The sequence below is a fragment of the Pongo abelii genome, chromosome 13 (genome assembly GCF_028885655.2).
Source record: "Pongo abelii isolate AG06213 chromosome 13, NHGRI_mPonAbe1-v2.0_pri, whole genome shotgun sequence".
In the NCBI taxonomy this organism is placed as follows: Eukaryota; Metazoa; Chordata; class Mammalia; order Primates; family Hominidae; genus Pongo; species Pongo abelii.
In genome coordinates, this window is record NC_071998.2 from 126,836,653 (window position 1) to 126,862,136 (window position 25,484).

General features: G+C 55.9%; 3 protein-coding genes across 13 annotated transcripts; 2 read left to right on the forward strand and 1 right to left on the reverse strand.

Annotated features, from left to right (window-relative positions):
* The first annotated feature begins 110 nt into the window (after nt 1-110).
* PPP1R26 (protein phosphatase 1 regulatory subunit 26) lies at nt 111-9,426 on the forward strand. Of its 10 annotated transcripts, none has more exons than XM_063714522.1 (4): nt 111-216; nt 3,207-3,348; nt 4,460-4,593; nt 4,960-9,426. In XM_063714522.1, exon 4 carries the CDS (start codon nt 5,022-5,024, stop codon nt 8,664-8,666), a length of 3,645 nt encoding a protein of 1,214 aa, XP_063570592.1. In that variant the 5' UTR covers nt 111-216; nt 3,207-3,348; nt 4,460-4,593; nt 4,960-5,021; the 3' UTR covers nt 8,667-9,426. The 10 variants fall into 10 exon arrangements, with proteins under 10 accessions (XP_063570592.1, XP_024107900.3, XP_054376852.2 ...); XM_024252132.3 differs by having other exon boundaries at nt 3,207-3,339; XM_063714521.1 differs by lacking the exon at nt 111-216 and adding an exon at nt 350-519.
* A 6,276-nt stretch (nt 9,427-15,702) lies between these two features.
* PIERCE1 (piercer of microtubule wall 1) lies at nt 15,703-21,062 on the reverse strand. Of its 2 annotated transcripts, none has more exons than XM_054520882.2 (3): nt 20,221-21,062; nt 19,099-19,177; nt 15,703-16,091 (listed from the first exon to the last, which is right to left on the reverse strand). In XM_054520882.2, exons 1-3 carry the CDS (start codon nt 20,361-20,363, stop codon nt 16,035-16,037), a joined length of 279 nt encoding a protein of 92 aa, XP_054376857.2. In that variant the 5' UTR covers nt 20,364-21,062; the 3' UTR covers nt 15,703-16,034. The 2 variants fall into 2 exon arrangements, with proteins under 2 accessions (XP_054376857.2, XP_002820413.3); XM_002820367.5 differs by having other exon boundaries at nt 15,703-16,137; nt 20,221-21,028.
* On the forward strand, nt 20,476-25,170 carry MRPS2 (mitochondrial ribosomal protein S2). The gene is made up of 5 exons (XM_024252134.3): nt 20,476-20,563; nt 21,082-21,265; nt 21,489-21,614; nt 22,334-22,463; nt 24,040-25,170. The coding sequence occupies exons 2-5, from the start codon at nt 21,223-21,225 to the stop codon at nt 24,629-24,631; spliced, it is 891 nt and encodes a 296-aa protein (XP_024107902.1). The 5' UTR covers nt 20,476-20,563; nt 21,082-21,222; the 3' UTR covers nt 24,632-25,170.
* Nucleotides 25,171-25,484: the final 314 nt, after the last annotated feature.

A 25,484-nucleotide genomic window follows, 5' to 3' on the forward strand; every position in this document is an offset into this window, starting at 1 on the left:
CCTTCGCCCCGCACCCCCGCGGAGGGGGCCGCGTCCGAACCGGGTGGGGCGGGGCGGGGGCGTCCCCGGGGCGCGGGCGCGGCGGCAGGTGGGCGCGCTCTCGCGGGCGGGGGTCCGGCCGGGCCGCGCGCCTCCCCCGGAACTCGGTCGTGCCATTCCCATGATGCCCAGCCACGGGCACGGCTTCCGGAGTGCGGCCGCCGCCGCCACCGCCCGGTAGGTCGCGGGGAGGGGGCGACTGGGGGGGGTCGCCCCGCCCCCCGCCCCGCCCCGCCCCTCCCCTCCCGCGCTTCCCACGGCGCGGCCCGGGCGCGGGGCGGCGGCAGCGGCGGCGCGCGGGGAGGCGGGGAGGTGGGGGGCCCGGCCGGACGCCCCTGCGCCCCCTCCCCGCGCCCCGGCCGAGGGCGGAGCGCGCTGGCCCTACAGCCTCCGGCCCGCCCCCGGCCCGCCGCCTCCCCCGGGACGTGGGACGCGGGCGCAGGCGGGGTCCGTGCGGCGGGCGGCGGGGGACGGGCCGAGGTGAGCGGGTGCAGGGCCGGGGTCGGGGGGCTCGGGGGCTGGGAAGCTGGGGGGCCGGGGACAGGAGGGCCAGCCAGGCCGGGGCCGGCGCGCCGTGCAGGCCGCGGCGGGGGCTCCCCGGGGCAGGCGGACGGGGATCGGCGCCAGGGCTGCTCCGTTCCCCGGGCGGGGATCCTGGCTGTGGCCTCCGTGTGACTCTCGGTCCGCGCGCCCCGCGCTCCTGGAGCCCCAGGTGAGGCGCAGGTGAGGGCCCGCGGTGGGGAGCTTGGGCCCGGCCCGGGACGGCCGCTGCGCTCCGAGAATGGCCGCGGCCCGGCCGGCCTGGAGACTGCGGTTCACGCCCTGCGCCAGGCGGAGCTTCCGGGAGGGTGGCCGCTCTCCCGGGCCCCAAGCTCGCGAGTCCTCGGATCCCAGAAACATAAGTCCGGGGGTGCAGACCTGCTTGGAGGCCCGGCCTCTTCCCTGGGAGGCGTTCGCTCCCGCCGGGCCGAGGACCAGGTCGCCGATCCGAGCGGCTAGGGTGAGCGCGCCCTCGGGGAGGGGAGCTCCCGTGGGGGACCCTGCCCAGCCCGCAGGCCGTGAGTAGCCCGAGCTTGGGAGTCGGGGGAGGTCGGGCGGGGGCAGCGGGGAGGGGCTCACCTTGCCTCCAGTTCCCAAGCACAGGAAATGGCGGTGCAGCTTTGCTGGGGGACGCTTGTAGTGAGGTTGTAAAATTGCAGCTCCTGGAAGGCTGGGAGCTGAATTCTAGCCCACGCCCACTTCTGGGTGGCTGGAGCGGGCCCTCCTGCTGCCCCGCCCGCTCCTGCACCGGGGCTCCCCTCCCTGGCCAGCAGACCCTGGCCTCCCTACCCTGGGGGAAAACCCCACCTGGGAGGTAAGACCGCTCGCTGAGCTGCTTTTCGACCAACCGAGAAATGTAGAGTATTTGGGGGCGTTTCTCACAGGTGGGCAGACTGTTAGGATGGCGAGGCCCAGTGTGGGTGCTTTGGTTCTCTCCAGAAGGTTGATGTCTGGACCGAGAAGGTACCCGAGTGTTCTCCACCGCTTCCTAAAATCTGACACCGTGTGGCTTTGGGTGCAGGTGCTGGGTGTCCCCACAGCCACCCTGAAGACCGTATCCTGAGGCAGCAGTTTGACAAAGCCTGCACCTCTGGCTTGGGCTCACACCTATCTCTAAGGACTGATTGGGGGCTTTTCTTGTTTTTTTTTTTTTTTTTTGGAGCCAGAGTCTCGCTCTGTCGCCCAGGCTGGAGTGCAATGGCTGATTTCGGCTCACTGTAATCTCCGCCTCCCTGGTTCAAGCGATTCTCATGCCTCAGCCCCTGGAGTAGCTGGAACTACAGACGTGGGCTCCCACGCCCAGCTAATTTATGTATTTTTGGTAGAGATGGGCTTTCGCCATGTTGGCCAGGCTGGTCTCGAACTCCTGGCCTCAAGTGATCCACCTGCCTCCGCCTCCCAAAGTGCTGGGATTACAGGCGTGAGCCACCATCCCCGACCCAGGGGGCTTTTCAAGAATGATTCATCTCGCATAATGTGTTAAAGCCACAAGCTATCCTGGGGAGATGACCCCCCTTGATTTTTTTTTTTTTTTTTTTTTGGAGGCAGAGTCTCATTCTGTGTCCTAGGCTGTAGTGCAGTGGCGCGATCTCGGCTCACTGCAACCTCTGCCTCCTGGGTTCAAGCAATTCTCCTGTCTCAGCCTTCCCAGTAGTTGGGACTACAGGCACAGGCCACCACGCCCAGCTAATTTTTGTATTTTTAGCAGAGGAGAGGTTTCACCATATTGGCCAGGCTGGTCTCAAACTCCTGACCTCAGGTGATCCACCTGCCTCAGCCTCCCAAAGTGCTGGGATTACAGGCATCAGCCACTGCACCTGGCCAGATTTTTTAATACCATTCTTGAACTAGGTGATTTGACAACTTAGAAAACTGTTCACTAGGTGTCCAGGCCCTCTCTGCAATCAGTCAGAAGCTGTAAACATGGCTAGTGGAGAGCAGAGTATTTCCCCAGGAAAACTCCCCTCCCCCATCTTGTCATCCAATGTAAAGACACTGACTTGGGCCCGTTTTCTTAAGGTAGTATTTAAGGTAGTATTCTTAAAGTAGTATTGCTGTTTAAGGAGTTAATGGTCTTAATTTAGACTCTCCTCAGCCCAAGGCTAATGCAAATGTTTTGTCATTTATGTCATTTTGCAGAGGCAATTTGAATAACACCTACAGTAAGGCAGGCGTGGGTCTGCTAGCCAGTGAAAAAGCCCCTCCCGCATTGTTGGTCCCCCAGTGCTCTGTGTCAGTGGGGAATCTCTCCAGAAGGTGACTTTATGGGGGATGTCATGGGCTGCAGTGGGTGGCCAGAATTTGAGAACCAGCAGATAACGTCACATACGTGCCCCATCCCCATCACTTCAGCCAGCATCAGATCTGCTGTCCAGGATAGCTATACATTACTTGTGGTTCCATGTATTTGTCTTAATACATTAAGTTAAATATATTTGTGTATTTACTTGTGGTTAAATGTCTTAGAGTAAGTAAATATACTTGTGGTTAAATGTCTTAGAGTAAGTTCCTTCAAAAGTTAATTTTGAGCCCTTAAGTTAATGATATTTCTTTCCAAAAAAAAAAAAATTATGAACTGTAGCTTCAGCCTGTAATTAGATGCCTCTGATTCTCTTTGATTCTGGTAGTCAAAAGTCTATTGAAAAAGCAGAGAGAGGATGCCTCGGTGTGTAAGTGGAGTGATGAGGACCCGATCTCTGGGCCGTGTGGGAACACTGGCTGCCGTTTCATCACAGTCAACCTGGACTCAGAGAATTTCAAGTAATTTAAGTAATTCTTGTATTTTAGTTTCCCTTGTAGGCACAAATTGGTGCTAGCAAATGACTTCTGAATCTGCTCACCCCCTGGTTAATTGCTGGTTACCCCTTTTGGGCTCACCTGTGTGTAGGTGGCCAACCTCACCTTTTGTTTCTTTTTCTTTCTTTCTTTCTTTTTTTTTTTGAGATGGAGTCTCATTCTGTCGCCCAGGCTGGAGTGCACTGGCGCGATCTCAGCTCACTGCAAACTCTACCTCCTGGGTTCGAGCATTTCTCCTGCCTCAGCCTCCCGAGTAGCTGGGATTACAGGCAGGCGTCACCATGCCCGGCTAATTTTTGTATTTTTTTAGTGGAGATGGAGTTTCACTATATTGGTCAGGCTGATCTCCAGCTCCTGACCTCAGGTGATCCACCCGCCTCGGCCTTCCAAAGTGCTGGATTACAGGCGTGAGCCACCACACCTGGCCGCAGCCTCACGTTTTTGTGAAAAGTTGATGGCATGTAAATACCCAATTATGTGCTTGTCAGGAAGGAAGCGCCTGGTTAAACAGAGAAAGCTCCTGGTAAAGAAGAATCCATAACAGAGGCAAAACATACTGGCCGGTTTTTGCCCACTGCTGAGGTCCTGAGGGCAGCCATAGCCTCTGAGCCAAGGGGAGAGTTCAGTGTCCATAAGCCCTGGGGGCTCGCTTGCATAGGAACCACCTTGCACTCCAATTTTGGAGTAGGCAGGTGGGTATCAGAGCAATGTGTTAAGAATGAATAGCTGTGCAGTATCTCTGGTATTGTTCTAAGTGACTGCCATCCACCTGAGCGTCCTCCCTGCGGTGGCAATCCCCAGGCCTTTCGTGAGCAGGTCTTCAAAGTTTACCAAGCTCAGCCCAGCACTTGTGCTGAGGCAGCCACCTTTGGTCTGAAATCTGGAAGCGCAGGATGAGAAGGGGAACATCACTGTGTTCAGGGTGACTTCTGTGCTACTTAGCTAAGAATAACAATACAGTTCCATGAGACCACCTGGCAGATTTACATTTGACATTTAACACAGAGAGGGTTTAGTAAAAGCAGCCCTTCAAGATGTTTGGGGAAATAATTTTTGGCTCACATCATACAACTTTCTGTTCCAGGAGCTTGTTGGTTGGGTCAAGAATGAACCTACGCATGACAGTGTGCTGATCCTGGGTTTATAGTCGTCCTTTTTAACCTGCAAAGAAGCATTTGCAGACGTTGTCTCATGGGTACCGCCTGCCAACCTTTCGAGGTAAATAAAACCTCTCCCCTCTTACAGAGAAGGTGGAAGCCTGGAGTGAGAAGGGAAGAGCGGGGAGGTGATGACCGTGCGTGCCCCGGGAGGCACCGTGGAGGGTGGTTGGAAACATTTTCTTACTGAATCTTCCCAGCAGCCCCGGGCTGGAGCAGGTAAATTGTTCCTTTCCCAGCTGAGGAATCCGAGGCCCCAGGAGCATGAGTAAGTCGCACAAGGACACCCAGCTAGCTGGACGTTGGGCTCCACCCAACTGTCTCCACTCTGTGAGCCCGACATGCTGTTCCTCTGGGGCCTCGCTTGGTATTGGCAGCTATCGCTATTCTTAGCTGCATCATGCCCATGTGCTTTCTTTCCGCCCAGGATGTGAAGCCGGTAGAGAAATAAAGCATCGCCCCTCTGCGCGTCCCTCCCCGTCTGCTAGAATGTTTCTCATGAACGCTTCTCCAGTGGTTGCTCTCCAGTCCAAATGGGAGGCCTTTGGCCCGCCAGGGAGCTGTAGGTTCCCCAGGTGCTTCTCGGAGGCTGACGAGGGCGTGGAGAGCGCGTCGGTGAGCGCCCGGGTGCAGATGCTCATCAGCACTCTGCAGCGCGACGGGGCTGCTCGGGGCACCAGCGATGAGCGCGCTGCGCAGAGGGGCCACAGGGCAGAGGGATGCCACGACGCCAAGCCGGCTGCCAAGCCCACCGTGCACAAGGAGCCACCTGCATCAGCTGCCTGTGGTCTCGTTGCTGACTTTGACCCCATGGGGGAGGAGGAAACTGCAGACTTTGGCCCGTTGGTGCTAGATTCAGACAGTGATGATTCCGTGGACAGGGACATTGAGGAGGCCATCCAGGAGTACCTGAAGGCAAAGAGTGGAGCCGCACAGCCTGGGGCCGGCGGGGCCCAGCCAGGCGCCTCCCAGCCTTCCAGGGCCGCAGGCGGAGGCAGTAGATGTAAGCCGGAACCGGCTCACGGCAGTGCCCCGACTGCCCTGTGTCCCCCAAAACTTGTATCTGGATCAGGTGGTGGCCCTGGCAGCCAGGTGGGATCCAGCGAGGACCAGGGCTCCGCCTCCCCGGTCAGTGTGAGCAGCGATGATTCCTTCGAGCAGAGCATCAGGGCGGAAATAGAACAGTTTCTGAATGAGAAGAGACAGCATGAGACCCAAAAATGTGATGGGTCAGTGGAGAAGAAACCGGACACAAATGAAAATTCGGCCAAGTCACTCTCGAAATCCCACCAAGAGCCGCCTACGAAGGTGGTGCATCGGCAAGGCCTGATGGGCGTCCAGAAGGAGTTCGCCTTCCGCAAACCTCCCCGGTCAGTGAAGATGAACGTGCAGCCCAGAAGCCTCAGGTCCAAGGTCACAACCACGCAGGAGAACGAGGGCAGCACAAAGCCAGCAACCCCCTGCCGCCCTTCAGAAGCAGCACAGAATAAAGGTGGGATCAAAAGGAGCACCAGCGCCGCAAGGAGGGGAAAGCGAGTCACGAGCGCAGCACAGGCGCCCGAGGCGTCCGACTCCAGCAGCGACGACGGCATTGAGGAGGCCATCCAGCTGTACCAGCTGCAGAAAACACGCAAGGAGGCCGACGGGGACCCGCCCCAGAGGGTCCAGTTCCGAGAGGAGAGAGCGCCTGACCCTCCCGCACACAGCACAAGCAGCGCCACAAAAAGTGCCTTGCCCGAGACCCACAGGAAAACACCCAGCAAGAAGAAGCCAGTGGCCACTAAGACCACGGACCCTGGTACAGGGGGCCTGGACACTGACCATTCCCCCAAGCTGCTGAAGGAAACCAAAGCTCCACCTCCAGCGAGCCCTGCTTCCAGGAGTGAGTTTGTGGAACGGTCCTCGTGCCGGGCAGACACGTCTGCTGAGCTGATGTGCGCAGAAGCAATCCTGGACATCTCCAAGACGATCCTGCCGGCCCCTGTGGAGGGCAGTGACGGGTCCCTGTCCGCAAGCCCACTCTTCTACTCCCCGAACGTGCCTTCCCGCTCTGACGGCGACAGTAGCTCCGTGGACAGCGATGACAGCATTGAGCAGGAAATCCGGACGTTTTTGGCCCTCAAGGCGCAGTCAGGGAGTTTGCTGGCCAGAGGTGAGAGCTGCCCGCAGGCTGCCCAGGGTCCACTCTTGCCGCCTGGCCTCAACAGCCAGACCGGCAGCCACAAGGCCCCTCTCTCTAAAACACCGGACCCACTGCTGGGCTGCAAAAGGAAACGTAGAGGTGGTGGCCGTGTGAGGCCATCCACGCCCAAGAAAACGCGGGAGGTGGTGAAAGACGGTGGCCAGGATGCCGACCACAGCCAGGGGAGAGCTGAGCCCGGCCATGAGGGGCGAGACCTGCCCATCCAGGGCAAAGCCAGCGAGGCCCCGGGAGGGGAGGGCACCGCCAGGGGGCCTGGTGACACTCGCATGTCACAGGGCCAGAGTAAGACAGACGAGGCGAGGCACCTAGACGAGAAGGAGAGCTCCGAAGACAAAAGCAGCTCCCTGGACAGTGACGAGGACCTGGACACAGCCATCAAGGACTTGTTAAGGTCCAAGCGAAAGCTCAAGAAGAGGTGCAGGGAGCCCAGGGCTGCGTGCAGGAAGAAGGTGAGGTTCAGCACGGCTCAGACACACTTCTTGGAGCAGCTGGGCGGGCTCCGGAGAGACTGGAAAGACAGAGGCCCGCCGGTGCTGAAGAGCTGCCTCTCCAAGTCCAAGAGAGACAGTGGCGAGGGTCCCGGGAAGAAACCCCCCAGTGTCTTTGGCGGCACGGCAGAGAGGACGAAGCAGGAGGGCGCCGGGAGCCAGGACGCGGCCCTGGCCTTCCGGGTGAGGAGACCCGCCTCTGCCTCCGCTTCCACCTCTGCCTCCGAAGAGAATCCATTCCCCAGGGAGTCCCATGGCCCAGCTCCCAGCCCCGGCTCCCTGTCTGATGACAGCAGTTCAGTGGACAGCGACGATAGCATCGAACTGGAGATTAGGAAGTTTTTGGCGGAAAAGGCCAAGGAGTCAGTGAGCAGTTCAGAAGTTCAGGCAGAGGGCCCCACCGCTCTTGGGACAGGGGGCCCAGCCAGGCCAGAGGTGCTGTGCAGGAAGGAGCCGGCCCCACCGCCTGGCGTGTGCACGCGGAGCCAGAGGGCCAGAGGGGTCCCACATCTGGCTGAAGGGCTTCGAGGCACAGAGAGCGCAGGAGCACAGGGCACAGCCGGTCTGTTCAGCCAGGGCGGGAAGGGGCTCCCTGCTGCTCCTGCCCGAGGGGATCCGGCGCCGCCCAGGAGCAACAGTGGCGGTGTCTCCGCCAAGGGGCTCTCAGTAAGCAGGAGAAATGTTTACATTCACAAAGACCAGAGCCCACGAGGGGCTGAGCCTGCTGCCAGAAGTGCTTTTGGTCAGCTGCCCAGCTGTGCTACAGTGGGCACTGAGGCAGGAGGTGCCAGAGGAACCTTTCACATGGGCTGCGGGAGCCCGAGCTTCCTGACCCCCAGCCCGGGAGCTGAGAGGGACGCTGCAGCCCAGGCCGACCGCGCACCGCCCTGGAGCGACTTCGCCCACCAGAGTCGGCTGCCCAGCCCGTGGGTGCTGCGCTCCGAAGGCAGAGATGCAGTGTGGAGGGGGGGTGTCGGGAGCGAGAGAGACAAGGGGTCCGAGGGCCCTGCCCGGGGCCTGCCCAGCCTGCCCCTTGCGGGCTTCTCGCCGCTGCTGTCCACCCAGCTCTTCCACTTTGGAAAGGGTGTCTCCTGGGGGGGCAGGCAGGCTGGCCTCTTCAGCCCCCACCTGGGGCTGCCTCTGCAGGGCCCCTCCTTCTCGGCCTTCAGGGAGGCCCAGGCCGGACCCAGCCCTGTCTTTGGAAGCCCACACTTGCTGGCAAAGAAGGACGGCGGCCCTTGGCCAAGCAGGAAGGCACAGACAGGGCTGAGTTTGCACGACAGGAGGAGCTCGGGCTCGGAGGAAAGCATTTTAGACCTGAGGTATCGACGAAGGGCCATCAACAGGGATGACCAGGAGCAGGACGCCTTGGGCAGTGACGCCAGTGACTTCAGCGACACCTCCACGGAGGACAGTGGCGGCAGCTCAGTAGTGAAGGTCTAAGCCCTCGAGCTGTGGGTTCGCGTCCTGGGTTCCGTGCATTCGTGGAAAGCGGCGTAGCTGTGCTTGTAGCCGTGCGTGTGTGTGATGGTTCTGTGGTTGCAAGGAGGGGAACAGTCTATTATACATAGCCCTGTATATATGTACACCAACATGAAACTTTTATTTAACAGACGTGTCCTGGTAAATATGATTTTTGTAGCTTTTTGTAAATTATTTAAAGTGATGTAAAAAATATTTTTGGAAAATACTGTTGTTCAATTTTGTAGGGTGTTCCTAACTGCAGTTTTCTGTGTTCCGCATACAAGTCTTAGATTAGAAAACATTTGGTTCTTATCATCACAGCCAGGTTCACAGAGACTCTGATGCTTTTTGGTTGATTGCTGGTGAGAGTGGCCGGCAGTGGCTGCAGTGGTAGCCTGAGGAAGGCCGAGCTGCCCTCCCTGGGAATCGCTCAGATGCCCCAAGATGTCCATTGGGAAGCTCCCAGGACAGCACTTTTTATACAGAGGACACCCCCTCGGCCCTACGTCCTTGAAGGCCAGAGCACATCTGAAAACTGCAATCACAGCCATCCATTGGAAAGACGTTTCGAAGCACAATGGCCAGCGAGCACGTGACTGCTCCCTGTTGCATGTGAAATCCACACAGATGTCAGCGGCAGCTGCTCTGCAGCCCAGCCCTGGGCCTGGGTGGGTTCATGTCCAATCTTGTTCAATCACTAGATGATTCTAACATCAAAATAAACCTCTTTTTATATGGAGTTACTGTTCTTTTTAAATCATGGTTCTTAAAGATAACACATGTGCATTTAAAATTTCCTTTTCTCCGGCTGGGCACAGTGACTTACACCTGTAATCCCAGAACTTTGGGAGGCTGAGGCGGGTGGATCACCTGAGATCAGGAGTTCGAGACCAGCCTGGCCAACATGGCAAAACCTCGTCTCTACTAAGACTACAAAAATTAGCCAGGCATGGTGGCAGATGCCTGTAATCCCAGCTACTTGGGAGGCCGAGACAGGAGAATCGCTTGAACCCAAGAGGCAGAGGTGGCAGTGAGCTGAGATCGTGCCATTGCACTCCAGCCTGGGTGACAAGAGTGAAACTCCATCTCAAAAAACAAAACAAATTTCTTTTCTTGCACACACCAATAAGCACTGCTTAGAACTTTGGTCCCCAGACACCCAGGGCGGAGATGATGTGCAAAACCCAGTCCTGGGGAGAAGCGTTCTCCATACCTGCCCTCGAGAAACAGGAGCCCCATCAGAGGTGTGCCCGAACACCAAGGTCAGCCCTTGGGGTGGCTTTCTATGGGTGCCTCCCAGGGCAGAATGTACAGGGTCCTCTCCTGCACTGTGGCGTGGTTAAAGGCGGCAGCCTCAGGTCCTTGGTGTTGGTGCCCTGTGATGCTGCCCTGGTATTCTGTGCCTTCTGCTCTGAGGCCACCACAGTGTCCGTGGCTACTACAGAGACAGAAGCAGTGCCGGGCATTGATGGGCCGTAACATTTACACTGTAATTGTCCAGCAAACTTTTATGAGTCACTGGAGCTTCCCAGGTCAGCCTCGTGGCTTAGCTGCCATGCAGGGTTTCTTTGGAACTGAATCTTGTTGGTATTCGAACATGCGAGTGACTTGTCTACACACTGTACACCCCTGGATTTTAGCAAGAATTCACTCTTGTATCCAGATGCAGGCATGTGCCTCCTGCCATCCACAGTTACAACATCTGCTGGGTCAGAAGCTGTGATGAGGGTCCCTGTGGTTGCCGTTCCTGTCCAGCCCCGTCTTTTGTGTGTGATATCTTCGTTGTGGCATATTGCTTCACTTAAGTGCTTCCAGGAGAAACAGTTCCATGTAATCCATGCTCTTTTATTTATATTGCTTTTTTTTTTCTTTTTTTTTTTTTGAGACGGTGTCTCACTCTGTCGCCCAGGCTAGAATGCAGTGGCTCAATCTTGGCTCATGTAACCTCCACTTCCCGGGTTCAAGTGATTCTTGTGCCTTAGCCTCCCGAGTAGCTGGGACTACAGGCATGAGTCACCTCACCCAGCTAATTTTTGGATTTTTAGTAGAGAGGGGTTTCACCGTGTTGTTCAGGCTAGTCTCAAACCCCTGACCTCAGGTGATCTGCCTGCCTCGGACCTCCCAAAGTGCTGGGATTACAGGCGTGAGCCACCACGCCCGGCCTTATTTATATCTCTAAATAGTGCCTGTGGGGATGTTGGCTGGAAACCAACCCCCTTGTCCTGGGCCTGCCAGGGGTGGAGCCACAGCCACAGTGCACGTAGCACTGAGCCTCTCCCACTCCTGCCCCCGTCCCACTCCTGCCCCCATGCCCACCCTAGGGTCGCTTGTCTCATCTCTTCCCCAAACCCCGGACCCTTTACACTTTCCCTGACGTTCCCATGTCCTCTGCCGACACGCCACATAGCAGTGCAGGTCAGAGCTGCTGCTGCCCCAGAAAGAAGACTTCCTGAGGTTCAGGGACATGTCATCTGTAACACACGGTCACCAGCTCTAGTTAGCGTGTTCTGCCCGTACATGTGTGTAGGGCATCCACTATCCATGTGCAGAGCAGTTGCCAATTGGCTTACAGTCACCATGGATTAATCACTCACTAAGAATGTTCCAGGAACCTGCATTTCTTTGTGGAACATTTTGGTCCATTTTCAGTTTTTGTAAAGAGGTGCTGTGTCGTCGCAGGGGTCACCCCAGTGGGGTGGACTCAAAACTGCACAAGATGTCCCCAATTCAGAGCTCCTCACCGAGGCCCTTGGGGTCAGGCTTTGCTGTGACAAACAGTGGCTTGCTTAAACACCGACCAAACGGCCCTCCTGATGGGGTTAAAACAGGCGATCCATGCCAGTCTTCCCTGGAGCACGAGGGGCCTTTCTCCCACCTTTGTTCTGCCGATCACAGTTGCCCTTGGAGCTCCTCTTGTCCTGCTTTCAGGAGTCACTGGTGCTTTGAGACTCAGCTGGAGATGAGTCCGTTGGTGGCTTCTTTCTCTTCACAAACGAATTCCCTGGAATTGCCCACGGGCCATGTGACCTGAAAGTGTTGCTTCTTCACCCCTGCACTGCCCTGTTTGTTTTAGAGAAGAGGCCAAGATCCAAGGTTCATCCACACCTGCCAGCGGGTTTTCCTGTATGGGAGGCGGCTGCAGTTGGGGCAGCCAGGAGCCACACAGGAGGGATGCCCACCTCTGTGTTGGCAGCCTGTCTCCCAGCACCTCCACCCCTGTGTTGGCAGCCTGTCTCCCAGCACCTCCGCAGATACGGGTGTGACGACGCGGCTGCATCCCATGAATACAGGCCCGGAGCCTCTGTGGGAATAAATAGATGTGTGCCCGCCCTGTAGGAGTCTCCGGTGGACGGTGTGTCAGTAAGTCAAGCTCTTTGTAAGTCTGTAATTATTAGGACCTAGAGGTGAGTCATGTCCCAAGAGCCCCTCTCTCTTCCTAGGGAGTAGGGCCAGGGTCCATTTCATTCAATACAAAGAATCGGGAGAGGCCAGGTTTTAAGGTTTCTCGTCCTCTGGGATGAGTCAGCCTGATGTTGGGGAACGAGGATGGGAAAAGGAAAAAGCTCTGGCGAGTCATGTCTGATATTCTCCACCCACATCCCCATATAGGGGGAGAAGCTTCCTTTAGGGAAGAGTCCCCTTTAATTTATCTGTCGCTCAGAATCTGAAGGTCAGACGGCAGGTTTTCCCAGCTTGAGATATATTTGCTTTGGAAAATCAAGCAGTACATGTAATTATTAGCACCTTGTCTGCTCATATAAACATGTAAAAGGCATTGCCCCCTAGATCCCCCCTCCCTCAAAATGAATGAAAGGACCTGTTTAAAGGGGCGTGGGGAACAGCACAAAGCCCACAGTCCATATCGCAAATCACAACCAGGTTTATTCCCGGGCGTGGCTGTTGGGGAGGGTGGGGGACAGATCACATTATTTGCAAAATCTTTGAGGTTTCTGGTATTTTGTGTACTAAATGTAAGAGATTTTTTTTTCAATGTCAAGATATTTTACTACATAGTAGAAACCATTCTAATATTGACTATAATGAAAAGATAAAGGTTACTGATGAAAAATACGGAAATATAAATGAAAATGTACGTTTAAGAAGTGGCTGGTTTTAAACCAACCCAGCAGCAAAATTCAGTGATTAGTAAAGTGACATGAATTTCTTTTTTTTTTTTGAAGATGGGGTCTCACTCTGTCGCCCAAGCTGGAGTGCAGTGGTGTCTTGGCTCACTGCAGCCTCCACCTCCCGGGTTCAAGCAATTCTCCTGCCTCAACCTCCTGAGTAGCTGGGATTACAGGTGTGCACCACCATTCCTGGCTAATTTTTGTATTTTTAGTAGACACAGGGTTTCGCCATGTTGGCCAGACTGGTCTCAAACTTCTGGTCTCAGGCGATCCGCCCACGTCAGCCTCCAAAAGTCTGGGATTACAGGCATGAGCCATCGTGCCCAGCCTTAGCTTTTAATTTCTGAGTGGAATAAAAAGGCTAAACAAAGCAAAGACTGCTCTGTGGAGTGAAGAGAGAGGGTTTCAGAAATGGCTGTGTCCTTTTTTTTTTTTTCAAATATCTCTGCAAACTGATGTTACCCTGTGTTTCCGTCACCTTCCCTGTAATTCTGAGATTTTGAAAGAACACAGTACAGATGGGTGCCATTTTCTTTTCATTTTGCAACCCTCTGTTCTGTATGTTTTAATCCCAAACAGAAAACACACCCGTTTAGCATTCAGTTAGATCAGTGGACTTGATTTTTCTCAGCATGTGAAGATTTCAGTTTGGAAATCTGTTCCAAAGATGAAGGTCTCCAGATTTGTGATCCCTGGAGTTCTGTATGACTCACAAATGCGTAGTAGGTTAGGACTGAATCTGCGGCTCTAGTGCCGATGGCCTCGCGCCTCCAGGATGTCCCCAAGGCGGGCTCCAGCGAGGCCTGCTCGCAGCCTTCCATGAAGCTCTGTTTCCTGTCTGAGAGGGAGGCCCCAGGTGTGAAGATCGGGCAAGGTGACAATGCCAAAGCCCTTAGAACACTGCGAGATGCCGAGAAACGGAGCAGCGGGCACACGCCCGGGCCTGGGCATGGGAGACAGGCAGGCTCACAATTCAGAGGTATTGGGGTTTTTCATCTTTCCAGATGCTTACTCTATTTAGAATAAATGAATGGAGTCTAACTTTCCATCAGCTCATTAGCAGCTGTACAGAAATAACATTTTATTAGACACGACCAACTAAAGCACTCGGCGCCCAACTGAGATGCCAGAATTGAGCCCGTGAAGCCCGCAGGAGGGAGGCACCTGTTGCTGTTCGTTGATACTCCCAGCCTGGCCCCGACAGCGCCTCCGCTAGACTTGGGGGTGTTATCCGAGTGAAGTGGTTTCATCAGGTGTGACTTTGCCTGGATGAAGCGATCTTGCTACAGCAGTGCAGGTGTTCAACAGTCCTAGGCTGGCGGGGAAATAAACCCAGTCATTTGGCCTGATGGCTGTATCTTACCCTGATATTTTTCAAAATCGTCTGTGGAGGAAGGAATGCTTTTTTTTTTTTTTTTTTTTTTTTGAGACAGAATCTTGCTCTGTCTCCTGAGCTGGAGTGCAGTGGCGTGATCTCAGCTCACTGCAATCTCCGCCTCCCAGGTTCAAGCACTTCCCCTGCCTCTGCCTCCCGAGTAGCTGGAATGACAGGCACGCCCCACAACACCCCTGGCTAATTTTTGTATTTTTAGTAGAGACAGGGTTTCACCATGTTGGTCAGGATGGTCTGGAACACCTGACCTCAAGTGATCTGCCCGCCTCAGCTTCCCAAAGTGCTGAGATTACAGGTGTGAGCCACCCACCACGCCCAGCCAGGAATGCATTCTTTTCAGCGTGTTGAGAAACCTGATTGATAAGACATATTTTTTTTTATTTCAATAGAAGCTAAACACAGAGGGGTTACTGGTATTTCTGGTATTTTTAAGGAATAACTGCAAGAACATTTTCAGTTTTATGCCTGGAGTCTCTGCTGGTTTTTTTAGCTCAGAAGAAAGATATTACATAGATCCTGGCTTCAGGGCCAATTTTGTATACTTTTTAATTAAATATATTGATTTTCTCTGGAAAGCATTTCCATCCCAAATTGGACATTAAGACTGTTGCCAAAATGTTTACTTTTGTGTATTAATAATAAAACGTTTATATGAAGAAATAACCCATCATGATGTTTAACTTCTTCCCTAATTCGTGAGTAGAATCCCTGCAGGTAAGAATCTATAAACAAGATATTATTGATGGTGTGTAAGAGGAGTTTCTTTTTTCTAGTTTCAGTACTTTCTAAATTTCCTATAATGAACACATCTTGCTCTCATAGAAGGAAAAAAAATCCATGTCATAGACAAAATGTTTTTTTATTGAAGACCCTGTAGCTCATAGTAAACATGGATTTATGACTACATAGAGATAAAAATCCACTTAATGTAGTTATTACCCCCCTTAGCAAAATACAAGTAATCCCCTGCCTTTTTTTTACTTTTTATTGGAATTTTAAAATAAACATAGAGAATGTCCATGTCTGCATCACCCCCTTCCACAATGAAGGGCATTCACCAACGTTATCTCTGCCCCTGCCCCTGCCCGTTGCTGGAGCATGAAGCACACAAACATGGTAGAGGAGGTTCACCTGCAACCCCATATGCTCCTCAAGTAATCTCACACAGTAACGGCCCCTCCTGCCTGTTCAGCCTCGACTTGGCTGACGAGGTGTCTGCTCCTCCTCCTGCCCAGCGCCTGGCCCTCGCCCACACCCCAGTGGGGCATCTCATGCCCTCATGGGAACCCCGCAGTGTTTATGCGGATCACAGCCAGGGTGCTGGGTGCTTTAGGACAGGAGATCTGCTCCCTAACTGGTTTTGTGTGTAACATGGCTCCCAAATAAAGACACGAGTGGCGTTAGCCGCCAGCGCTCCTGATGCTCAGGCCAGGACTTGGGCCCCAGGAGCCCACAGCCCCACTCTACCATGACAAATGTCAGACGAGACAGAAGCTCAGGATGTGACAACGTTTTTAATGCAAAGTCAACCATTAGCATCTTTCCCATGTACTTATTAGATGTGAAATAGCAGGACTTCACAGCCCCGTTTGCAAATTTTCTTACTCCGCGGATGAATAATATTTTCAGGGAAGGCAGCGCAGTCTGCGCCATCACAATCGGGCGACTGTGGGTGATGAGGGACGATGATTTTCCAGGAGGCCCTGGGGTCAGAGGACTCCTAAAGGGGGTTTCCAGCCCCTCAATCGCAGATGGATGGCCTGTTGATGTTGTAACTGGGGTGGAAGTTGAGCCGGTCACAGGAGGTGATGCAGTTATCAGGGCCAGTCACAATGCTTTTCTCCAGGTAAACATTGAGAGTATTGTTCCGGAACATTCCACCCGCTGCAAGTTGTTGGGAAAATTTATTCGAATTTGGATAAAATACTTTCTATAAGAGATAAAGGAACACGGATTAATGACGTATAATACTCTTGAGCAATCCGTTGAATATTTTTGAAAGAAAAATAAGAATTCATAAGAAAATGCAGAGAAGCCAGAGTGGGTAGGATGGCCTGGCTCACCCCAGACCATCCTAATCCATGCCCGATGCCTGGCACTTGCTGTTAACACTGCCCCTTGCACTGTTCTAAGGATAGAAGGATGAGCTGTGGGGCCACCTGTGTGCCATCTCTACCTCAGGATGTGGCTGTGAGCATCGCCTTGGGGGTCAGGCCTGGAGTCACCCCCAGGTCTGCTTTTCCTCACTGTGCTACTCTGGGAAAGCTGCCAGCCCTCTCTGAACTTCAGTTTTCTCTTCTATGGAATAGAAATGATATCCATGTCAGTGGGTTTCAGCCTTAACTGGGGCTGGGTGCAGTGGCTCATGCCTGTAATCCCAGCACTCTGGGAGGCTGAGGCAGGTGGATCGCCTGAGGTCAGGAGTTCGAGACCAGCCTGGCCAACATAGTGAAATGCCATCTCTACTAAAAATACAAAAATATTAGCCGGTCGTGATGGTGGGTGCCTGTAATCCCAGCTACTCGGGAGGCTGAGGCAGGAGAATTGCTTGAACCCGGGAGGCGGAGCTTGCAGTGAGCCGAGATAGCGCCATTGCAGTCCTGCCTGGGCAACAAGAGTGAAAAGGGGTGTGCTGAGGCCACTTGTGTGGGCAGGCACCCAGTGGTAGGAGTTATTCTAGCAAGACAGCATCATTAGGTGACTGTGACATTCCTGAAGCGAGTGGTCTGGACCTCTGCCAAATTTTTTTACCCTATACGGGTGACCTGTCCTTAGAGGATCCTGTGTCACGCACATCACCTGATGTTTCATCTCCTTGGCAAGAAACAAGTGCAAAGAGAAAACTTTTCTTTGTTTTTGAGAAGTTTTAGATCTATAGAAAAATTAAACAGGAAGTACAGAGAGTTCCCAAATTACCTCCCTCAGCAAACACAGTTTCCCCTGTCCTTAGCATGTGGAACTCGTGTGGCACACTTGTTATGGTGGAGCCAGTGTTGATACTCTATTAGTAACTAAAGTCTACATTCTATGGGTGGGACAAATGTATCGTCACAGGGATCCACCCGTGCGGTCTCATGGAGAGGAATTCCCCTCAGTGCGTTTTTTTTTTTTTTTTTGAGATGGAGTTTTTGCTCTAGTCGCCCAAGCCAGCATGCAATGGTGCCATCTCAGCTCACTGCAACCTCCGCCTCTGGGTTCAAGCGATTCTCCTGCCTCAGCCTCCCAAGTAGCTGGGATTACAGGCGCCCACCACTATGCCTGGCTAATTTTTGTATTTTTAGTAGAGACGGGGTTTCGCCATGTTGCCCAGGCTGGTCTCAAACTCCTGACCTCAGGTGATCCTCCCGCCTCGGCCTCCCAAAGTGCTGGGATTACAGGCGTGAGCCACCGTGCCCAGCCTTTCAGTGTACTTTTTAATGCAAAGCATTTATCTTCTGTTCCCACATGGGAGGTAAACAGCTTCTCCGGCATCCACCCTTGGTCACGAAACTGGAAAAGAGACTCCAGATGGGGCAGGTGGATAAGAAGGAGGAAAACCTCCTTGGAAACGTGTCAAGAGTACCTCATGCCTCCTACCTCACTGCCTGCTCATATCAGTGGCCTGAAGGCTCCTACCATTTACAATAGGAACATTTTTTCATGGCCTTTTATAAAACCTGAAACATCTGGACCCATGTTAGTGAGTGTGCTGGGTTGTTTTTTTTTTTTTTTTTTTTTTTTTTTTGGTTTTTGTTTGTTTGCTTTGGTGACAGGGTCTGGCTCTGTCACCCAGGGTGGAATGCAATGGCATGATCAAGGCTCACTGCAGCCTCAACCTCCTGGGCTCAAGCAGTCCTCCCACCTCAGCCTCCTGAATAGCTGGGACTACAGGTGCATGCCACCACACCCAGCTAATTATTTTATTTTATTTTTATAGGGATGGGGGTCTCATTACGTTGCCCAGGCTGGTCTTGAACTCCTAGCCTCAAGTGATCCTCTCACCTCAGCCTCCCAAAGTGCTGGGATTACAGGTGTGAGCCACCGCCCCCAGCTGTGTCTGGTCTTTTTCATAGAAATACCTGATACCCAGGGAAAACTCAGGGTCATCTAATTATGGGAAAGTGACTCTCAAATGCTCCAGCATTTTTAGGTAAGTAATCTTCTCACAAGAGCTCAGTCACGCAACACAACTAAATAAGCACTCACCAGACCTTTTCAATGATGAATGCTTTCACAACGAAAATACGTCCACAACATTCTCACCCCAAAATGGCTGGCCCAGTGTCCCAGGTGTGCAGGAGACACCGCACTAGTCCCTCTGTCCATTCACCTGGACCTTCATGGGGTTTGGTGTGGGGAGGTTCTAGGAGGGCCGTCCTGGAGCCTGAGGTCAAGCTCAAAAAGGGTTTGGCTTCCCCAATGGCCCACAGACTCCTGTGCCCAGCAGTGCAACTTGCCCACCCACAAGCTGTGCCGTCAGCCAGTACTGCCTCTTAACGCCACACGTTAACATCTCATAAAGTGTAATTCCAAAAAAAAAAGTAGCCCTTCATTTATTTGCCTCAGAACTGAGCACTGTAAGTTGCAGGAGATGGTTGCGTGCGTGTGTGTGACTGCTGTGCATGTGGTTGGGTGTATGGGGGCAGGGTGATGTCAGCAAGTCTATATCCTCCTCTTTTAAAACACTCCACTCCCAAATTTATTCACTCATTTAGTTCCATCCTACCCTCTCCCAAAACAATTTTGGGAACCTCCCTCCACCCCATTTGTGATGTTGGAACTTTGGCCTCCTCCCTGGGTGCACCCCTCCCCGTCTCATTGTTGACCTATTGAGAACCCCAGGTTTTTAGCCTCTTCTTGAGGCTGCCCACCCCCTGCCCGCCCCCCATGCCAGGTCTTGCATCCCACTTACGGGCATCTCGTGCACGGTGGGGGCTCTGCTCCCGTAAGCCTGGTTACTGGTCCTGTACACCGAGACAGACTTCTGGATCCTGGTGGATGAGAAACCCTCTATTTTCATTCATTTAATCTAATTCTGCACAAGCCACAGCCTTGTATGTGGTTGACGGCACTCTACTGGAAATGCCCCCATGGAAAGAGCAATGTGCCCGGGCTGGTGATGCAGCCTCAAAGGCAGCCTCTGGGAGTACCTGGCTGATGACCGTTCTGAATGGCCCGGCCTCCCGGGCCCCCTCTGCTCGCCACTGTCCCTGCTCTTCCAAGGCAGGCCAAAGCCCTAAAGAGCAGGCAGCCAGCAAGTGCTGATCCCCAGCCCTGGCAGGGCCTCGGCACATGCTGCAATTTCTGGGTAACTTAGCTTGTCGGGAGCAGAGGCTTGGCCTCCAGACCCTGCCACCCAGAGGGTCCCTCTGCCTCTGAGCCCCTACCCTCGCTGAGGCTATGCTTCTACTGGTACCACTGCCCCTACCTGTCAGTAGGACAGGCTACTGAGAGGCTGCAAGCCCACAACATAGCTTTACTTTATACTCCTAGATCTTGGCCAAGTTGTTCTTTCTACATCCCAGTCATCTCAATGGGAGAATGAGGATACTAACAGACCCTGCCCTAGAGGACTGTTGAGGGACCAAATGTGTGATGAGCACCGCAAGACGTTTGCACCTGCCTACCGGAATTGAGTTTCTTACTACTTCTTAGCCTGCAATGCCCTGTGGCAGCTCAGAGCTGGCTGAGTCTACAGCAAGACAGTGGAGGTGCTGCTGTGCTCACGCCCTGCAGCGGAGTTTCAGGGTAGAGAGGAGAGGAGACTCACCTGACAAAACAGTGGAGCTGAGACCACAACTGGGCTTTCTTCCCCCACGGCCCTGCCCCCCACTGCCCCTATCCCCACTTCCTTGTATGAGGCTCTAGGGAGCACGTTCGCCACTCACTGGTGGGCGATGACAGCGCGGGCCCCGGATGACCACTCGATCCTCTTAATTTCTGTAGCTAGGGCTTTGGGGGTCTTGCGGGGTCTCTCACACACGGGGCTATCGAGCAGTGGACGCCAGAACCAGGCGCGCCCCAGCTTCCTTACCTGTAGCCCCGGAACCACCCCGGGTTGTTGAACCTGCCCGGCAGGTCGGCGCTCACGCGGTAGTAGTCGCTGGTCCTCTCCGACGGGGCCGTGGCCTTGGGCGCCACAGGCTCCGCGCACGCTCTGGGGCTTTCCTCAGCCATTGCGCCTCGAGGAGTAGCAGGACTCGGCGGCGTCCTGTTGCCAAGCGACGGCCAGGTCACGTGACTGGGGAGCGAGCGGAGGGGCCTTAAAGGCGCCGCGCATGGGCCGGGTTCCTCTGCGGGTGGGTCCGGAACCTGTCGGGCGAGTCCCCAAGGGCCGGGAAGGTCCGGACGGCGAGAGATTCCCTGCTGGGACCGTCGTGTGAGGCAGCCCCAGGCCCCCCGCCACCCGCAGGGGGACCTGGCCACCCCAGCATCAGGGCGTGGACTCCCGGGCGAAAGAAACCCCAGGGCCTGGGACCCCGCCAGCCGGGTGACGGGGTTCAAGCACTGCAGGTCCACTCGGCAGGCAACGATTGGACTTTTGCTGTCCAATGTACTCCAGGGATGCTATGCCCCCCAGCACCCCGAGTCTAAATTGAGACCCGAGATCTTGCTAACTTTATGAAATTCTCCTAAGCCAAATATCGTTTAAATATTACAAACAGTTTTGGAGAGCAAGAGGTTGCGCAGGACGTGGTGCACAGCTCACTTGGCGGGAGGCGAGGGTCCCCATCGCCCAGCGGGCTCCCCCAAGGGTCAGGGGCCTCCCGGGCTGGCCTGGCCCATTAGCAGGGCGGGGCGAGCTGCAGGGCAAGGACCGTGGCCCCGTTCCCCGCCCGAGACTCTCAAGCCCAGGACCCCGGGCCCTGACCCCTCGCCTGCCCCGCCCCCGCAGGGAGGTCCCAGCCGCCTGGGGACTGCACTGTGGCTCCTCCGGGCCTGTAGGCGGCACTGCGGCCCCGCGCGGAAGGCGGCGGAAGGGGAGGCCGCTCGGCCCGGCCTGGAGGGAGGCCTCGCTCTGCTCCGCGTCCCAGCCATGGCGACATCCCCGGCCGCGCTGCCCCGAATACTCGGCGCGGGTGAGCGCGCGCTTGCGGGACCCTGGGGAGGAGGATGCGAGGAGGATGCGGAGGGGGCGCGGGGACCCGAGGGAGCGGCGGGGACGCGGAGGGTACCCGGGGCGAGCACTGAGGGGACTCGGGGAGGGCGCGGGGACGCGGAGGGGCCCGTTGGGGATGCGGTGGGGGGCGGGCGTGGTGCATCCGGGACGCGGCGCCCGGACCTCTGTCTGCTTCCCCCCAGGTGCCCGGGCCCCGTCGCGCTGGCTGGGCTTCCTCGGGAAGGCGATCCCCGGACCTGCTCGGCCGAGCCGCAGGACGCTTGGAAGCGCGACGGCCCCTGTGATCCTCGAGTCCGAGGACGGCCCCGGTAACACTGGGCGCCCAGCCGAGTCGGGTGGGAACGAGGAGAGGCCGGCAGCCGCGGGGGATGCGAACCCTGGAGGGGCCTGGGCGCTGCACGCGGTCGCAACTGCGCGCTCCGCCGGGCTCCTCTCACTCCCGTGCTGGCCGCCGCTCGGTCCTGCCGGATGTAGTACAGCGGGCTGAGGCCACCGCCTCACCGTGGATAGGGTGAGAGGGAGCGGGCAGGCCAGTGGTTAGCACAGGCTTCGCTCCCTAGGGGGTGTCACTGGACCACCGAGGCCCGGAGCCCCGAGCTCGCCCAGGCGGGTCCAAGTGACCTGGGGGCACCGGGCTTGGAGTCTGCCCACCTTGCTGGACTCCTGATGGGGACTTTCTGGCTGGCCACCTGAGACCACAAGGCGGGGAGGTGCCAGAAAGACCTGAGAAACCCTCTGGGCCCCTCTCTTTTTCTCCTCTGTCTTCCAAGTAAGACCGAGGGACGGGATTGAGCAGGTTCGACCAGGCTCACCCAGGAGCAAGGTCGGGATCAGAACCTGGCTCCAGCCCTCTGTTTCCTGAAAAGGTCCCTGTGCTTCCAGGTCTTTCCTGGGGCTGCTGGGCTCCCGGCTCCCCACCGCGGTGTCACAGAAGGCACTTGGGAGCAGGGGTGGGCGGGAACTGCGCTCTGCCTGTCTCTGCTGCCACCGGTGGGAGACGCAGCGTCGCTCCTCCTCCCTGCCGTAGATTTCAACGACAAGATTCTGAATGAGCCCCTCAAGCACTCTGACTTCTTCAATGTCAAGGAACTGTTTTCCGTGAGAAGCCTCTTCGATGCCCGAGTGCATCTGGGACACAAAGCTGGCTGTCGGCACAGGTAGGTAACACCCCCATCTGAGCCTGGGGCGGTTCCCAGGAGGGCTTGGGACCTGGGACCTGCGCTGGTTCTAGGGCCACTTTTGAACTGGCCTGTGTCAGTTTTAGGTGATGACAGCCCCATCCTCCTCCACATGGGAACACAGAGCCCCACAGAGAAGTAGCAGTTTATTCCTAAGCTTGGCAGGGGCTCTTGTGTGCCTTGGCGTGGCGCTCACAGCCCTTGATAGGGCAGGCCTGCTGGGGGATGCAGGACTCCACGGGTTCAGAAATGGAAAGGCTGAGGGCAGAACCTGTAAGGTTGTCCCGCCCGGATCGGGCTGGGCCTTCCGGGCTGTGGGGAGGAGGAATGACTGGTCCTGTATTCGCACGTGGTCATTTTGACTGCTGCCGGGAGAGGGGATGGGAGGCGGCAGGTGGCAGGCCAGGGAGGAAGTTGGTGTGAGCATCCAGGGTGAAGGTGGTGGGGCTTAAATCCCAGTAGCAGAAGAGCTGGAGCAGCAGGTGGACATGAGGCAGTGGGGCAGAGCCAGTGGGCCTTGGGCTGGGGTGGAAGGTGGCTGAGGCTGAAGGGATCAAATACCTGCTCTTTGGGTGGAGCCTGGTACTGGTTACTGAGATGGTGAAAACCAGGGGAGACCTGAGGGACATCACAAGCTTGGTTCCTACCAGGTATGAACCCCTTGCTGCCCCAGTGGAGAGGTCACACGGTTACCAGGAGGGATGAGCCTGGGCCCAGGGAGCCATCAGCATTGGGGGCTGGCAGGTGTTTCCAGAGCATCAGAAAAGGAGGTCCAAGGTGGAGCCCTGGGCGCTCCAGTGTTTGGAGTCGGTGAAGAGGGACAGCCGGGGGTAGGGGAGATGTGGTTCTCTGTTGATGCTGCTGAGAAGTGAATTCAAGGGTGTGACCTTGGCAAGATGGAGGTCGCCAGTGCCTTGATGGGCAGGATTGCTTGAGAGGAAGGGACAGAACCCATTGGGAGTAGACTGGAGGTGAGGACCTGGGAACCGCGAATGTGGATGACTCGCCTGTCATGCACCGAGAGGCAGGGGTGTCTCCCATGCCCCGCTCTTCTCAGCCCAGGCCAGCAGTGGTCCAGTGCCTTGGATCAGGGTTCCCCACCCATGCTTGGCCACTCCTGCCCTGATCCCTTAATGCTTTTGGCCCAGAGCACCCCGCTAAGTCCAACCCCAGAGGGGCCTTGTCCACAAAGCCTCGGGAAGAGGAGAGTGATGGAGGGGGCTGCCCTGTGAGCTGCACAGGGCAGAATGTCCTTTTGGCGTCATGTTGGATGTCCACACATCCATATGGGGTCAGTTCCATTAGGATTCCTTCAGGAAGACGTAGAGGGTTGGAGGGGTTAAGCCACGAGACGAGGCGTGCAGAGGGGTGGCCTGGATGGGTCTGCACTGCTGTTCATCCACACGGGGAGTGTTGCAAATTGTGCTTCCCCAGCCCATAGTGCCCCCACAGAGGAGCCCGGGAGTCCCTGGTGGGCGTCTGTGTTCCTGCAAGGGGCCAGTGGAGATGGCCCCGTGAACTCTCTTCCCCCTTGCCTTGGGGGGGTCTCTGGCAGGTTTATGGAGCCGTACATCTTTGGGAGCCGCCTGGACCATGACATCATCGACCTGGAACAGACAGCCGTGCACCTCCAGCTGGCCTTGAACTTCACCGCCCACATGGCCTACCGCAAGGGCATCATCTTGTTTATAAGCCGCAACCGGCAGTTCTCATACCTGATTGAGAACACGGCCCGTGACTGTGGCGAGTACGCCCACACTCGCTACTTCAAGGGCGGCATGCTGACCAACGCGCGCCTCCTCTTTGGCCCCACGGTCCGCCTGCCGGACCTCATCATCTTCCTGCACACGCTCAACAACATCTTTGAGCCACACGTGGCCGTGAGAGACGCAGCCAAGATGAACATCCCCACAGTGGGCATCGTGGACACCAACTGCAACCCCTGCCTCATCACCTACCCTGTACCCGGCAACGACGACTCCCCGCTGGCCGTGCACCTCTACTGCAGGCTCTTCCAGACGGCCATCACCCGGGCCAAGGAGAAGCGGCGGCAGGTTGAGGCTCTCTATCGCCTGCAGGGCCAGAAGGAGCCCGGGGGCCAGGGGCCAGCTCACCCTCCTGGGGCTGACATGAGCCGTTCCCTGTGATGTTCACTCTCCTCCCAAAGCAAACCACAGCCAAGCCTGTCTGAGCTGGGAGTCCCCTTCCCCAGCCCTGGGTCAGCGGCATCCTCAGTCCTTGTTACTTACTCAGCTGATGTCACAGTGCAGACATCCACCGTTCCACCTCAGAACCAGTGGCTGAGCAGACCAACGTTGCCATGTGCATTTGCTCTGTGGGGAACAGAGCACAGAGGGTGAGCGACGTGTGCAGAACGGCCCCCTTGGCTGCAGTTAGGACCTCAATGGCTGGTGTGGCCGAGCTGCTGGAAGATGCTGCTGTCCCTGTGATCCCAGCAGCCCTCCCTTCACCCTGACCCCTGACCTTTGTCAGGAAGGTGCAGTTTTTCTTCTCAGTCTAAATGCCTTTTAGGTGGCCCGCTTCCTTGGCTACCTGGTTCCAGGGGGCTGTTTTGTACTGAGATGCTGCTGGCAGGCCACTCAGAGGCTCCCAGCTGGGTTGGTGGGACAGCCAGGCCAGATGACCTGATTCCAGCAAAAATAAAACTCGGATTTGGGCAAAATGAGACTTGGAGTTTGGGGCTCTGCCTCGAGTGGGTTTGCTTTCATCCATGTGGTGTGGCTTTTCTTCAGGCACGCACTGGGGCCCCAGTGATGAGAGATGGGACGGGCACTGTGTGTGTGAGGGGCATGAATGAGGTCAGCAGAGGTGCCAGCTGCCACTAGAGGGCACCGTCTTCAGCAGTGGAGCTCGTGACAAGCCCACAGCCCGGCCAGCCTCATTCAGCAGAACAGGACAGGCTTGGTGTGGACCCAATTTCAGGAAAGACGGGCACTTGCTGACAGGGACACTTAACACCCCTCACCTGTGGGGATACAG

Coding starts and splice junctions, on each gene's coding strand:
- PPP1R26 (XM_063714522.1), top strand. CDS start 5,022: ATGTTTCTCATGAACGCTTCTCCAGTGGTTGCTCTCCAGTCCAAATGG.
- PIERCE1 (XM_002820367.5), bottom strand. CDS start 20,363: ATGGCTGAGGAAAGCCCCAGAGCGTGCGCGGAGCCTGTGGCGCCCAAG. Junction 19,178..20,220: donor GGGTGGTTCCGGGGCTACAG/GTAAGGAAGCTG, acceptor CTCATCCACCAG/GATCCAGAAGTCTGTCTCGG. Junction 16,138..19,098: donor CCACCGTGCACGAGATGCCC/GTAAGTGGGATG, acceptor TATCTCTTATAG/AAAGTATTTTATCCAAATTC.
- MRPS2 (XM_024252134.3), top strand. CDS start 21,223: ATGGCGACATCCCCGGCCGCGCTGCCCCGAATACTCGGCGCGG. Junction 21,615..22,333: donor CGAGTCCGAGGACGGCCCCG/GTAACACTGGGC, acceptor TCCCTGCCGTAG/ATTTCAACGACAAGATTCTG. Junction 22,464..24,039: donor AAAGCTGGCTGTCGGCACAG/GTAGGTAACACC, acceptor GGTCTCTGGCAG/GTTTATGGAGCCGTACATCT.